Source organism: Ischnura elegans, chromosome 8 (assembly GCF_921293095.1).
Source record: "Ischnura elegans chromosome 8, ioIscEleg1.1, whole genome shotgun sequence".
Taxonomy (NCBI): domain Eukaryota; kingdom Metazoa; phylum Arthropoda; class Insecta; order Odonata; family Coenagrionidae; genus Ischnura; species Ischnura elegans.
The window spans coordinates 6,592,527-6,608,679 of record NC_060253.1 but is presented as its reverse complement, the minus strand read 5'-3'; the positions used below and the strand labels follow the sequence as shown (position 1 = coordinate 6,608,679).

Below are 16,153 nucleotides of genomic sequence, written 5' to 3'. Positions count from 1 at the left end.
TAGCTCAATGGCTGTACCAATTTTGACGAATAAATTAAGATCTGAGTCATTTCGTTCCCTTTATTTTAAGGAAATTAATATTTCCACGGAGTTACTCCCAGTCCTGATCGCAAGGGGCTAATATTATTGTATAGCATCCTTAATTATGCTTCCCACAACACACGGGTGACATGCATGGTGGTGGATTGCACGGCGTCTTAGAGTTTGTTGAATACATCAAATCATTCAAATTGTTACTTAATTATCTTCATGAAACTGCTCGGGTGCGCCCGACAAAGAATCCTTAAATTACCGTGAATGTAATAAATTGATGTGTGCTACCAGGAGAGTATGCCCGGTACAAGACTGGCCGTAGTATTTGAATTTTATTTCAATGCATAATCACTTCTTTTCGTTCGGAATAATTTCGAGGTTTGTGGTATCTTGCTCAGTTAATGTCCAAAAGTTAGATATTTCCCTGGAGTTCCGTTCTGAGACTGGCTTTTCCCTTTTGGCAGAAGATATTTGGTCGTTTACTTTTCCAATTCCTTCCTTCCGCGCGAACATGTAGCAATGCCTCTTCTGTGAAACCATTCGGTGATATCCATTACTGTTTGCTAAAAGTTGAGTTAATAATATCTTCGTAAGTACTTTAACAGAAAAAATATTATTTATTTGAGTAATTCGAAAATAAAACATACAAAGTTCTTGAAAGGAACTGAAGGCTGTAATTAATTTATTGCTACTTTTTTATATTTCGCTGACGAAGGAATATTTATTTTTAGAAATCGTTAAATTTATATTCATTTTATAGCAATAGTGTTTGTTAATTCGAAACGCTTGAACAATTTTGATTTTACTCGTTTTTTTCTGTCGGTGGTTAGTATTTTCGCTCTATCAAAACATTTTTTGGCGCGAAGATCGCAGGTTTTTTGGGTGAACAATGAAGATGGACCCAACTCTGAATCCGCGGTGTAGGACTTCGATGTAATTGTTACTTAGTTACTTGTTTTCACTCTAAAATACTCAATAAAATTATAATTAGCGTTTTTACTTTGTTAATTTTTGTGATAATGTCCATGTGCCACTCCGGTATCGGCATTCAGGCAGGTCAAGTACCCCTTTAAAATATATTTTAGAGTCCCTGTCGCAGGTGGAGCTCTTGTTGGGAAAAAAGTTTCCAGGAGTTAATTTACAGTTCTACTGTGAAAATAGTTTCGTAGTTTATTTTTTATGTAATGCCTAGAGAAAATGCTTTTCGATAATAGCTCAACGTTCAAGTTTCAAGGTTTTACCAGAAGAGTTAGTTGATTTCTTATGAATAATGACTTTTTTTCAAATTTCTCGTACATTTTGGGTCAGTAATTTCCTTGAATATAACATCTTTTCCGGAAAAATAATATTAAGTTAATTTATTGACGCTTAATTATCTTGACACAATTTTATTTGAATATGTAAATACTTATTTTGGGCCTATTGTGACGTTTGTCATTACTCACGCAGTAGCGACCGCGGTTTGTTTTTTTGTTATTTTCTTCATCCCCCACCGACCGTAGAGGACACGAATTGAGAGGGAGGAAAAGAGAGTGGTTGGAGGAGGCGGTCAGTCGCCTCCCAGTCATCTTATTCTTCGGTTAGAAGGAAATTATCCGATTTTGGGTTATTTTTTGTGTTTCCCAGCCTGTCCCTTCCTCCTTATCCTTCCCGATGATGAGGGTAGCCGTCGGGAGATCGCGAATTCGATCCCGGGCCAATCTGAGGGAACCCCTAATGCCTTAAAGAATTGATAACCAAATTAAAAAAGAAACCACTCCCTCTTCTCCTAGTACGGGCGGTCCCTTTTACGTGTAGGCACTGGCGCCCAACCACTTATCATCCTCGTTCGACTCCGCTCCGTTTAGAATAGAAGCAGCAGCGAGACACAATAATACACAATGAGTTGGACACACTAGCGTGTTTTACTTTGTTGACATTTGCGGAAATTTCCATGTGCAACTCCGCTATCGACATTCGGGCAGGCAAGTTTTCCCTTTACAATAAATTCACAGGCGGAACTCTTGATCGGAAAACAATTCGCAGAAGTTAATTTGTGGTACTTACATGGGAAAAATATTCTTAGTCTATTATTTGGATGTACCTAGGAGATAAGGAAATGCTTCTCGATAATAGCTCAAAGTTTTACCAGAAGAGTTTGTTACATTCCTGTGTAAAATGACGGTTTTTTAATATTTCGTAAATATTAGGTTAGTAATTTCCTTGAACATAAAATCTTCTTGGAGAAAAATTAATGTTAAGTTAATTTATAAGTGCTACCTTGAAAATAAGAAAATTCCAACCGGCTAACAATCTGGACACTTCTTCCTCAACCTTCTCGTCAATTTCGTAACGTTCCATTTTAAGAAAACATGTCGGTGGTGTTAATTTTGGTATCATTAAAATTTAATTCGTTTTAATGCAAAAAAAGTGTTACAATCATCCACCTCTTATTTTGGAAGTGATAGTATACATGACTAGCTGACAATAGCGTGCTGTTACGATAGAAACTGTTCGTAGATTGCATTTCATCGCATTTCCACGTTAGTGAGCTTCATTCATTTCTCTGACGCGTCTCATCTGCTTCATCATCTGCTCATCTTCATTTCCTTGTGGTGTGGCATTTGTAGCTGGTAGGCTGGTTCCTCGTGTTCCACCACCCATATCGAACCATTTGGAGCCTCTTTAATTAGATGGATCACTGCCGTTGCTACGTTCTCAGGTCTTTGTATGCCATGGGAATCGATTCCGATTGAGACAGCGTTTTCGGATAGGAAAATAAAAAAAGAATTTATTTGTTATAATTTCTCCTTTTGTATGTGTATCGTGTAAGAGACATTTTATTACGGTTGTGAAAAATTAATATCAGACGTATCTTTGTTGAAATTTTTAACATTAAAATGGATGGGCAGGAAGTGACAGTGATTTTTTTCCCTCTCAATGGTCCCAATTTTGCTTGCATTTTTTTCATAAGTGAAAAATGTGAATCTTTGAAGGGAGAAGAGTTTTTAAACATTTTAATGAATCGATTTTTGAAAGCCATACAATTTGCGATGCGTGGTGTATTTTTTCTGTAATATTAACCACACGAGGAAAAAACTTTAAAATAAGGGTGAATTTGTATTTTTTAAAATCAATTCTAACAAAAAAAAGTACGTTTCGGTGCTGAAGTTATTTTTTTTGTGAAAAAGATGCACCCCTGTTGATGCATGCATCATTTCGAGAATATATATATTTTAGAAAATGCGGGAAAAATGTCAGTGCTTACTTTTGAGGGATGTACTTCGCATCGCCAGTCGATTGCATTTGTTTCAGGTATTCCGTGAGCCCTAATCCTGTTGGTCCGCCCAATAAGTCCGTGTCGGTGAGATTTGGACAAATAGCTGCGAAGCGAACTCCAGTCTTCTCGAATTCTTGTGGTCCCTGCAAAAAGGTTAAAATATTGATGTTTAATCTATTTAATCTTTACCGGTCCACGTAGGACTTGGTGATGTTTTTGGGTTACCAGCGCTACATGTGAAAATCAGGCCGAAATTTTCTCCGTTGTGGTAGACCTTAGAGCGGTATCTTTTGATAATTTTTGTCTTTACTTATTAGTGAGTAACAGATGGTAGAAGCTTAAGGAAAAAGTAGGGCTTTATTTTCGAGTAGTATCGACTATTCATTTAAAAGAATGTAAATAAGTATCAAATAATTCAAAAGAAATTATATCAGAGAAAAATATCAAAGAATTGAAAGCATTCAGAAGAATGTAAATAAGTATCAGCTGGAAGATGAGGGAAATGAGTATTTTTCGTATGTAAGAGCTGTTTTAATGTGTGCTTGGCACATTTGTAGAAATAGAGTTAGAGGCCATTCTCGCACCTGAATATTTGCCGAATTGCAAATTGTTGCGTTATTTTAAAGTTGGAAACTTATAAGCATATTTATTGGGTTACCATCGGGTATTGATTTGGGCATATGGTCCCAACGTTTATAAGGCTAGTTCTACCATCGTCTTCCGGATTATCGTCTTCAGAATCAATCTATCCTTGAAGAAGATGGTAGAAGTGGCCTTCGAAACGTTAAGACCAAATCAATCCCCCCATGGCACACCCGAAAAATATTCTTAAAACATTCCAGCGTCAAAATTACCTAGAGAATGTTCAAATCACGTAAGTGTTTGGATAGTAAAACTGAGGAATGTTCCTGTATGCTAGGAAAAGCTGAAATTATACTTGGAAACTTTAAGCAATGAATTTTCTCGAAAGGAAATTCTCCCCGTCATAAAACCTTAAGGCCATGAATGCGTGCTCTTTTCCTGGCACTGATGGCGCTAAAATAGAGGAGTAGGGGGAGGTTTAATAATTGGGTAAGTAGACGAACCCCGTGAGATCTCGTGAATCCAATGACAGCGGCCTTGGTACCCGCGTACACCGGTCCCTTCATGTAAGCCATCATGCCAGCGATGGAAGCAGTGTTGACTATCACGCCTCCCTTGCCTCCAGCCGATTTGCTCATTACCTTCAACGCCTCATTCGTTCCCCTCACCAACGCCACCTGGAAAATTATATTAACAGCGTCATCAGGGATACCTATATACGAAACTGTACTTTTTCCAATGCTGCTTCCGGAGAAATTTATCAGGATGTGTTCATGCAACGGTAGTATTTCCATACCTTTTTCGCGAAGTTTCATAGAATGCAAGGAACTGTGGATTGACCCATATACATCCCATAAAGTATGGAAGTAATGAACATTGCAATGTAAAATGCTCCTTTGAACTATGTAAGTACCTATTACTGTGGAATAAGCGACAGGGTTCTGTAATAAATGACAGTAAAAGTCTCTTGAGTACCTACGTAAAATGTTCTCGGGATCGCCACCGGGTCAGGAACTGCATGGCCGGTGGCGATCCCGACAACATTTTACGAAGTCTAATGGCCGGAAAAGCACTAAATCTCTCGTCTATTGAGTACTCACTGTCTACGCTTACACGGTAATGTTTTTGTGCCCATAACTTGGCGGACTGTGAGAACGTTGTAAGGCTGGTGGCGTCAATATTTTGTCACTGTGGACTAGAGAATCGTTTGGGAATTTGAAAATGGCATGTATATCATTGGTAATTATTCTGTATTTCCGAATGATAATTATCACATTCGGTCTAATTGTCTAATGAAGTCTAATTTTTAGTCATTCGGCGAATGCATCATATTAAGTATTCATTAATTGTCAGGGCACATTCTGGGATCCTAGGCAAGAGAAATGACACTAACATCTGCCTGGCAGAAGAAAATCCAGTTATGAAAGCTTACGCAATATTTCTACCCTCTTGTCCTATTGGAATGTTTTACCGTGGGAAACTTGAAATACAAAGTGCTTTTCTGTTTGAGATTGTATTGCCCATGATTACCCACATATCATATAAATAAGCCGATTAAAATACGACTGCTTTAAAACATAATAACGTAATGACTTTGAGAAATAATCGTTTAAATATCTTGTTCACATTTTAACACCTTTCTTACGGATGGCGAGAAATCTTGTCTTTTTATTACCGGACGTTTCCGACGGATGACGAAGATTCTCGTCAGTTAGGCGCGTCATAACTTAAACACTTTTAAACCATTATATGAGTAATTAGTAGTACGTTTTAAGTTGTTCCTTTTTATTATAAATTGACGTATCGTAATGCTTGATTAGGTAAACTTATATGTTTAACCATGTTTTAACCAAAGGCAATTCGCCCAAATTGGCACATATTTTGGCACACAGAAAGTTAAGGCATTTTTCAATACTTTAAAATGTACCACACAATATGTAATCTAGAAACGGTGCTGGTACACTTGCAAATTCCAACCTTCACTTATGAAAACTCTGCTTGCGCACCGATTTACACCAGATTACTTTTCAAATGATAAAAGGGTAAAACCACGTACTCCTGACTAGTGCTTTGCATCAGTGGCGTAGTCAGGAATTTCGTTCGGGGGTTCAAAACCAGGGGTGAAAATTTTTGATAATCAGGGTATTATTAAGTACAGGGTGTTAAACTAATTTCAACACTTTTCATAATCGAAATAACTTCATTTGTTGAAGAAATATATTTTAAATTCATGATTTTTCAATATTTTGTTTTCTTTTATGAAGGAAAATAATTGCGTTTTTATATTTCGGGGGGGGGGGGGGGTCCGGACCCCCCCACTTGGCTACGCCACTGGTTTGCATAGTGAAGGATGTTTAAATACAGCTCGAAAAAATGATTGAAAGAAGTTTAAATACCCGTGTACGCAACGTGTTAAGGGGTATTTGCGATATGTTTGAGCGATCTCTATGGTTATTTGGTAAAGAAATCAAGTGAATACTTCCGTTGTGCATAAAAGGCTCAGTAAAGTAACAAAAGAATTTTTCTCCATCAAAAGTTGTTTGATGAATGTATTTGAGAGGGTATGTACAGTATTTACCCAGTTGATGTTTATCATGTCTTCCCATTTTTCTTCCAGCCCAATGCCGGCGTTGTTCAGCATGATATCCAAGTAAGAAAACTTCTCCAAAGTCTCCTTGAACGCTCCTGATGTTTCAATCACACCATTGCATGCAACGAAATTCGAAATAAATATAACAGATGGAGTTCAGTTCTTAAGAAGTTAAAAATATTGTGGATGACGATGAAAATTTGATTGAAACTATATATTGAAAGCTAAATAAATTGAAATAATTGAAAGCTAATTACCATATTTAATTTTAAAGTCTTTATAAAAGTCGAGATACAGTTCGAATCATAATAATAGTGTTAAAATATTGCATTGTCATCTGGTTCAGATTTATCCTGATAATTTCAGTTTGATAGCTAATCGGAAAGTGGGTTAAAATGTGGGAGTATTGACCCGAACTAGATGACAAACGGCAAAGCGAGTTTATAAAAACGTTAAAAAAAGAATATTTGGACAACAGCAAAGAAAAATGGCAAATTACCGGGGCCTTTTCAGCCGTTTTGCTTTTCCAGGGCACTGCATGTGTTAAGTATTGTCTTAACTTTTTATATTCTCTCATTATTAATATTTCTATATAATAGTCATCACTCACTTTCTAAGTCCTCTTTCTTGGTCACATCTCCGGCGACGAAGTGTACTCTACCCTTGCCATACTCTGTTTGTAATTGCTGCGTAAATTCCTCCCCCTTCTCTTTGCACAAATCAAATAGCACCACCTGTTGAAAATTAAACGATTATACATGCATATTAATAAGGTATAGTCTGTAACGATGATCATTTTCACACGAATCCAGAAGAATTACTCGTCCGGAAAAGTGGAATCAAATATTACCATATTACTTCTACCCTACGATTTATATATTGACAAACTTTGTCATATAAGTAATGAAATGTTCCCATCGTTGATTTTGAAAAATGGTTTCACTCCAACGCATTACTTCATCAATCTTTTTTTTTAACTTGTGCATAAAAGCTTTTACCCGATTTTCATTAAAAATTGTTTCTTTCTTGTTTTCGAGTAGTTCCGTGCAGCAGCGTCCGTAAACATAAGGCGTCCCGTGAAGACGTCCGCTGTTGAATGTGACGTAAAGATTGGTGACGATGAATATAACCGCCGACGGAAGAAACCGATCGCAAATTAAAGAAAAATTTAAATTGAAAATCGTGCGCAAATTTTTATTAAAAAACAAACTATGAGCTTTCATCCGAAATCAATCCAATATTTTCCCCCTTGAAAATGATATAAAGGTGCTCGTATATTAACTAGTAAAATGGACAAAATTAATATACTGCGGGTGTGCGTACATCGTACAGTGGCTTTCAAAGGTTCGGGGGCAAGATTTTGGCACAACTTCTGCCTCCTCAAGAAAATTAGTTTCTCTCACTCCTTTCCTAATCTTCACTACACAACGCAAATATTTCGTTTGTGAGTGAATATTTATGCACTGAAAGAGATATATTACTTTCTTACCGCAAATTTATCATTCTGTTTTGATTTATGTTGGATTTAATTATTATTTGATTTTAATTTTTATTTAAATATTTCGAACGTATTTAATGCGTGCCTACTTTCCCCGTTTTTTACTGTTCGTTTCTATCTTCCTTATTATAAACCTGCATTCGCATGCGGCTTCAGCGGCCGAGTGGAGAATGTTAGCTGCTAAAAAAGTGAAGTCAGAGCGATCGGGTTCCATACGAGGGATATATTACTATATTTTTCAGCTAGTTTTCTCGTTTTGTAGTTATTTGCAGGATTATTATTATCATAAATTAGCTGCAATTGCTTCCTATGCTTTTATCAATGGTAATAATGTGTCACATAAAATTTAGGATTTGGGGAAGAGTCGACGTATCCTTTTTATGAATTTTGCAGTGAATTTACGATGATTAGAAGCCTATAAATAATAAAAAAAAACAAGAGGACGAGCTGAAATACATAAATAATTCAAGTTGAGGACCCGATCCCACGGAATTCTTAGCTTTAGTATTTCAGAAGCACACATTCTCTGTAGAGCTATTACCCGACATTGAAAGGAATTTATTCAGAAAGGCGTCATCTCGACTCGCCTTTATGTGTAAATTATCTTATGTAGAGTTAAAAAAACACATTTGTTTACAGTTTCATATCGCTCATTGTACTCATGCTTTTCGGTCGTCTGTTAGGAACACATTTATTACTGAATGTTTGTTTGCGGTACTGTAAAAAAATGCTTTGAGACGTGCATTTTATTTCGAAAAAATTACTAAAGCATGCCGTCTACTAACCTCTAGTTTTTAATGTTATCCTATACGGAAAAATACAAAATAATTACATACAAGGGCGTACCCAGGATAAAAACTAGGGGGGGAGGGGCAAACCATGGTTTTTCAAGTCGTAGGTAAGATTTAAGCATGGAAAAGGTGAATGAAATCAACATTTTAAGGAAACTGTAACATCTCTTTATTATTTTTTAAAATGATTTGCTTGAAAAAATATTATTTCCTTAAAGACATTTGCGATTTCTGCTTCTAGGGGAGGGAAGGGGAGGGCAGCTGCCCCCCCCCCCCCTGCCCCTCGCTGGGTACGCCCATTATTACATAATGTTGCTCTTGGAGGTGACACACATGATATTTGCCGTGCTGAAGCTTGATATTAATTGAAAATGATCTCGAAAATTATTGTGGTAAGAGGTTCGAACCATGTATCATTTGAAAGTTGAGCATTTATTCATCATTATCATATAATTCTTGGTGAAATTAGTTCTCGCTGCAATTACACTGAAGGAAACTGAAACACAATAATATGGGATATTTCCCGTATTCGCCGTATCGTTTATATGGTAAACAAAAAAAAGTGAAGAGTAGGAGTACTCACGGAGGCCCCGTTCTCCAGCAGCGAGCGAGCGATGCACTTTCCGATGCCTCCAACTCCACCCGTCAGAAGCGCTGTCTTTCCATTCAACTCCATCTTCTCGGTCTTCCTTTGAACTGGCGGGATATTTTTCTAGGGTGCACGCAGCGCCGCCTTGAAAAAAAAAGAAGCAGCATGCGTCACGCCGTTTTTGCGGGAATTATTCGAGTTTTTTTTATCTTACAGCCTCGAAGACCTCTATTCCAACCGTCCCGTTGTAATTTTTTTCGGGAAGTTTTTTTCCCAGTTCTTTTGCCTGATCGTTTTTGTTCGTGAAGCATACTTAAGACTGTAGCCGCATTTGCCTAATCTACGTTCTATGCTACCAGTTTTTTTTTAACTCAATCGTCGGTAGTTTGAGTTCGTGATATGCTTTTGTTTGTGGAAGAAAGCGAATGCGTTGTGCTTAACTGTTTGAAAAGACCTCAACAGGCTTACGCGCGCTTCTGTGGTTATAGCTCGCACCTAACTTATTGAAAATTGAGCGTGAATGAAACCTATGAATTATAATTAACCGTTAAAAATCGAAATTCTCTCACAGGATGCGTGAACACTTCATCAGGAAACATGCGCAGTATGTCTATTTTTCGAAATCAAAGCCTGTAAGCCATTGAAATTGTAATGGTGAAAGTTAGATGGTATCTGTTTAGAAGCACGCGTGTGTTTAGAAGAGGAAGTCGTCGCTCTGGTTTTCAAAATACGAGGCATACCTCACTAAAAAGTAAGTACGGTTTTGAAAATAAACTTAGTCAACCAATTTTTAAGGATACATTTTTTTTAACATGAAATGCCATGAAATAAAAAAAATAATAAAAAAATTGTGGAGATGCTATTCATAGCCCAAGACCAAATTATCTGTTCCTTCGAAGAGCGGGCCGCTAAAGATGACACCATCGCAATAAAAACCAATATGAGTTTCTGCTGTCGTTATTTTGGAAACTTATACAGTCTGTTTAAAGCGTGGTGGTCCCTACGTGGGCATGGATTTTGGGACGACCTTTTAAAAATATACCGTCGAACGAGGGTGTGTTTTGAATTTTTCATTTATTTACTCAGGACTAGACTACATTCGAGGTTTATACTTGACTCAACAATCCGAACCACTTACCCCTCCCCTTCACAGTCCCCCCCCCTCCTAAGCAACCTTCACTTCTAAACAGCTGCAGTTCTGTGCATTCAGGGGCCACCCAGTTCGAAACGGAGTGATGTTGCTGGCTCATGCTTCTAGTGCATGAGCGGACAGTAGTCGGATCGTTCCATGATTGCACTGATGGGCGGTTGGTTGAATCAGTGGCGCAGCGAGGGGTGGTTATGGGGCATCAATGGGCCCCAGAGCTCAGAGAAATTTTTAACTTTTATTCATTTTACTTAATTGGATTGATATCACTAATAGAAAAGTGTAAGAATGAATAAAATATCCCTCAGAAAGCCGTAAAACTCACCATTTTGAACCATTTATCTTAAAATTCCACAATGTATCAATCTCGTACCTAACACTAATCCTGGTGGGTATTCCATACCCCTACACACTCCGGTATGAGTTGCACCTAAACCCCCCCCCCCCCCCAGCCTTAATTCCTAGCTGCGCCCCCGGGTTGAATTGCTCCTGACCGAACTGTTGAGTAAGGCAGATTGACTGTGTTGGTTTTGTGGACATGAGTAAGCATTTTGGGAACCCGACGGATCCAGAGCTTGCGATAACCTATAAGTTTGTCTGAGACGATACCATGCAAAAGAGGTCTTGAAAAATTCAAGCGTTGTTTTCGTGACTAGTCACAAATGTTTTTATTGACTCTCCTGACGAGATCATCATCGACAGTATAAGGTCGACCACCCGAGCTCACGCAGCTAGGAATTAAGGCTGGAAGGGGGGGGGGTTTAGGTGCAACTAATATCGGGGTTGTTAGGGGTATGGAATACCCATCAGGTTAAGCGGTAGGTGCGATATTAATAAATTGAGGAATTTTAAGGTAAATGGTTCAAAATGGTGAGTTTTACGGCTTTCTGAGGGATATTTTATTAATCCTTACACTATTCTATTAGTAATATCAATCCGATTAAGTAAAATTGATTAAACTTAAATATTTCTCGGAGTTATGGGGGGGAGGGTTTATCCCCCAAAACCCCCCCTCGCTGAGCCACTCCCGAGCACTATCGTTTGTCCTTCTTCAAACTTCTAACATCCTCAACACCCCCCGCCACCTGCCAGATTGCGGGGAAGATGGACACTTGGTACGCGAGACCCCCGTGTCGAGTGACGCCTCGCCGTACACAATTAAGTACCACCAAGTTCCATTGTGGGCAAACCAATGTGCTGAAAAAGTAATGGAATGCTGGTCGCTATCATAGAGATTGTTTTTTTAGGGTAGCTATGCATGGAAGCAGTTGAAGCCGGGCTGAAGTATTTCCGGGCACTACGAGAATGGCCGAATTCCATTTATTATTAAAAACGAGGAAAATGCGCAGATTCTGATCGAAAAAAAGAGTGCATTTTGAAGCGAAAAAGCGGTCGTCTGCGATCCAAGTAATTCATCTTCTTTGTCACGACGTCATCCTAAATTCACGGGCTGAGAAAACAATCTAAGTTTGGCGATTTTCCATGCGTATAAATGGAGGGTAACTATGGAGGCCCCAAACAAGATGGCCGTGTGCGCAAGTTCTTCCCGGTCTCACATGAGGAGAAGGGGGGACAGCATCCTATTTTTTTAGAATTCGGTGACGCAAACGTCCGGAGTGATCAGGTTTAGAGTTGGTGGCCCAATTCATTTGTCGGAATGGCAAGCAGGTGATCTAGGCCGAAGTGAAGCGTGATCGTGAGGAAACTCCTTAATTGGCCACTTGATTATGGGGGCGCAGACACACACACACACACACACTATATCTCGGCTGAAAAAGTATCGCTAGAAAAGTGATAGCAGTGATTTCTGTTTTCGCACAAAAACCTTTCCCTTTGCCGCACGGCGTTATCGGAAAAATTCGAAACAAACGTTAGTTTTTATCCAATATTTCTTTGAAGTAAACGCTAAAATGAAAACTCTCCCGTGATTGGTATATAAATTCATCATCATCGCGGATTATACAGAAGTACTTAGTGATCGATGACAAATGTCATGTAACGAAATGAGGGAGGGAATGAGGTAATGGTGGTCTGTAGTGATGCCGTTCACCATTGGCAGTGATTTAGGCCCTTTAATTAACCTCGCTCAGTATTTTAACCACTATATCCACGAGGACGCCCAGATTGAACCAAGGGCCGATAATCTAAGACGCAAACTTCATTTACAAGATGTAAAACATTGCGATTGAATACAATATATATCCTTGCGAAGGCACGTTGCACGTTGAGTATTAGATGTGATCATGGTTTCCGGGTGTCCTCCAAGTTATTTGATGTCCAACGACAACAGATTTGCTGGAAAATGCAGCCAGTATCACCAGGTGACAAGTGGAGTGTATACGAAATGAGCCTTCAAATATGTGATTCGCCGAAGTGAAGGTTGGAGCTGTCGTGTTTAAGTGAGGTTTGCTCTGATTGGGTGAGGGCGCACTTGGGTTTCGAGAGTTGGTTCCGCTCTGCGGCCTCTAGAAGATAGAACTCGACAAAATACCTAGAAATTTTTATAAAACGTTCACTTTTCACTAAACGTTCCTCTATAATTAGAAGAGAATTTTACGGCACCCGCTCGCGAAACCCGAATTCGACTCCAGCCAATTCGAGCATACGTGATGGAAAAACGACCGCTACAAGCAGCACTTCACACAGCAGGTATCGCGTACACATATCACATCACTCAGTCGTGGATTAAGCCTGATGCTAATGTTGGTTTGGATAGGTTAGGGTAGAGCTCTCCCCTTATTAGGGTACAAGCGTTTGAATTTCACACACAGTCAGGGTAGGGGAGCCAGGTCGCCTTTCTGAGTGCACTGAGTGTTTCGTTTCAGGATATCCGAATGCTTCAGCCGGGATTTGAACCCGAGAGCCCTGCCTCTGCAGCCAAACGCTCTGACCAATAGGCTCACTCACACTCTCTCACACACATTCGTGCTCAATTTGCATTACACTCCACTTCTGACCTGTAAATGCTGTCGGGATCGGTGGCCAAACTGCATTCACACCAGACACCAAACAACGCGGTGGATTCCCGGAAACCACGACCACACAATATGAACCCGTGAGACAATTATGGTCTCTCGAGAAAGACGTAGGTATTTCAGACTCACAGCAATACGCTTGTTCTGAGAGCAGGCCTTCAACTTTCTTTCCAGTTTAAAAATTATCTTACGGGTAAAGTGCGCGCGTGTTCCTCACCTGATAGTTTCACGCTGTTCTGTCGGAGTGAACGAACGCCTCTGTTTTATCAGTGTTGGTATCTGTCGTTGTGATTCGTGTGCTTTGGTGGGTTCTGGCTTGGGACGGCGGCGCGCGCAGCCAATTTTCGGCGCTTGTGATGCAATGCCTCTGACGAGTCTACAATAATTGTCTCCTCCAGGGAGGGAATTAGTTTCGGAGGGGGAGGGGGCGAAAGGGGGAGGGAGATGAATGGCTTAGCTGGTATGAGGGTTGCAGTATCTGGGGGACATGTCTCTGTTTTGGTGTGGTCCACCCTAAGGCGCAGCCCTTTCCTCGAGTCTCCTCTAGCCTCGCTGGCTTCTCTCCTCGGCTCTCAAAGCAGGGGTGGAGTGGGGGGATACATCCCGAAAACTTGCCTCTCTGACAGAGAAAATTCAAATATTTAAACTCCAAAATGCAAATAAAAAACTGATCGTTTGCATCGTATTCCCTCCAAACGTACCATCAAGTACGTCTTACATCCATGCTTATGAGATAACAATCAATGATTTTGTGAACTTTGCTAACAATGTGCTTGGGTTTTTGAGCTATACTAAAGGGTCTAGCAGGTTAAGATGGTGAAAAGTGCCCCCCGATGTTTTGAAAAATAAAAAATGTATACTTAAAGTGCATCCAAAATTATGTGTTTTCCCAAAGTTTCAGGCCTCAACAATGGATAATAACCCCCAAAACAAATTCAAACACGATTTTTAGTTTTTTTAAAACCATATCTCCAGTTTTTATTTTTCTAAAATCGTTTTCTTGATTTTAATATGTAAATAAAATTATGCTCTACCATCCTGATTTTTTTTCAAATTTTTTTGACCGAAGTGATTTTTTGATTTTTCCGAATTTTTTTAAGTGTATATTTTTTATTTTTCAAAATAACTCGAGGCACTCTTCACCATCTTAACCTGAACTCTGAAAAAATTTCAAATAATGTTTCTTTGTGGACCGCCGGATAACTAGCAACCGCTTAGAGATGGATGAATTAGGGGGCTATCTGAGTGAGTTTGGAGTATGATTTGGCCGTCTCTTTTACTGATTATTATTTCCCCGCCGCGGCCTCAGGAGAAGCTGAGTCACAAGCTCAGATTTGAACTGGACGCTCATGGCTTCGGTGAGTGATAGATTAGTGCCGATAAAATATTCAGTGGGAATTAACGAACGTCACAGAAACAGAGTTGTATGGTGTATCCCCAAACATGGAAATGTAAGTCGCGCGAGAAACTTCGCATGGCGCTAATGTGGACTTCAGGCTTCGGGGACCTCAAAGCCTAAACTTTGAGAGGGATTGCAAAAAATCGACGAAATATTTGTTCCAGTTGTCATAACTTCGCCTGTTACCCTGGAAGGCAACATTTTTACCTAATTCCGCGAAAAATTATGGGTGTTGAAGGTGTCTCTGGAAAATTCAGTATTAAAAAAAAAAATCCTTCAATAATCCTATCCTTGTTGACCTTTGGTCTCCGAAATACGTTTGACGTTTTTCAAATAAAAAAAAGTTTCTTTTCTTCAACAGGATAGCCGCCCGCATGCATGTGAACGCAGTATAATATACAGTGTATACAGGATGCTTTAGGAACACGGACTTGGAATAATAGTTCATGAGGCATCTACAATACTTCAGGAGAGAAAATTTTTAAGCATTTTATGTCAATAAACATGGGATCGCAGCTCCATAGTTACTGAGCTATAGCAACGCAAGCATTTTTTGGTGCACTTTGCAGTTGCCATGGAAACGGTTTGCCTCGAGTATCTAGCCTTTTCGACATTTGATTTAATGCTCTAAATTTTTAAGAACGTTAAATAATTAAGTTTGGATGAAAATGTGCGATTATATTTGTCTGTGTAATTGTATATAAATGTCTGAAACAATTAATTTTTCAGCTTAATTAAACGATGGCGATTTGAGCGAGTACCTATCAATTGTACGGTTGTGCCGTCTCACCCATTTTGAGATCAATTGTTTCAGACAATCATTATCGCACATTTTCGAGATGCGCACTCTATGGACTATTATCGAAAGACTCGCCATCGACTAAGAGCAATAAGATACGGCTGAACGAAACGATACTTCGATCCATAATGCTTTGCGACAATACCTACAAAATTCTGTCGCAGTTAAATAAAAAAAATAAGAGTCCCTCATATCGATCCTGCAAAATCCGCAGAGAGTCAAAACGCTCCATGACCTTCGTGTTCACAACTTACCGTCTGTTCAACAATACATACGTAAATTAGTCAAAGAGTATGAGATGAACGATTTGTTCCGTGTTTCCATTTTTTTTAACGCAATGAACAAAAAGCCGGAGACAACGCTTGGATTTTTCAACACCTCTTTTGTATGACTACGTCTAGGACAAACAACGTTATCGCAAGATCTGCCTCCGCTGCGTACCAAAAATGCTTACTCATGTCCACAAAACCAACACACACGACCTGCCTCAA

The 16,153-nt window shown here is 39.2% G+C and overlaps 1 protein-coding gene across 3 annotated transcripts; it reads right to left on the bottom strand.

Moving 5' to 3' along the window:
• Window positions 1-2,396: 2,396 nt before the first annotated feature.
• LOC124164249 (15-hydroxyprostaglandin dehydrogenase [NAD(+)]-like) lies at window positions 2,397-13,775 on the bottom strand. Of its 3 annotated transcripts, none has more exons than XM_046541489.1 (7): window positions 13,682-13,775; window positions 9,337-9,486; window positions 7,075-7,198; window positions 6,453-6,559; window positions 4,378-4,551; window positions 3,281-3,435; window positions 2,397-2,736 (listed from the first exon to the last, which is right to left on the bottom strand). In XM_046541489.1, exons 2-7 carry the CDS (start codon window positions 9,427-9,429, stop codon window positions 2,601-2,603), a joined length of 789 nt encoding a protein of 262 aa, XP_046397445.1. In that variant the 5' UTR covers window positions 9,430-9,486; window positions 13,682-13,775; the 3' UTR covers window positions 2,397-2,600. The 3 variants fall into 3 exon arrangements, with proteins under 3 accessions (XP_046397445.1, XP_046397446.1, XP_046397447.1); XM_046541490.1 differs by lacking the exon at window positions 13,682-13,775 and adding an exon at window positions 13,447-13,634; XM_046541491.1 differs by lacking the exon at window positions 13,682-13,775 and adding an exon at window positions 13,594-13,611.
• Between the last annotated feature and the right edge of the window lie 2,378 nt (window positions 13,776-16,153).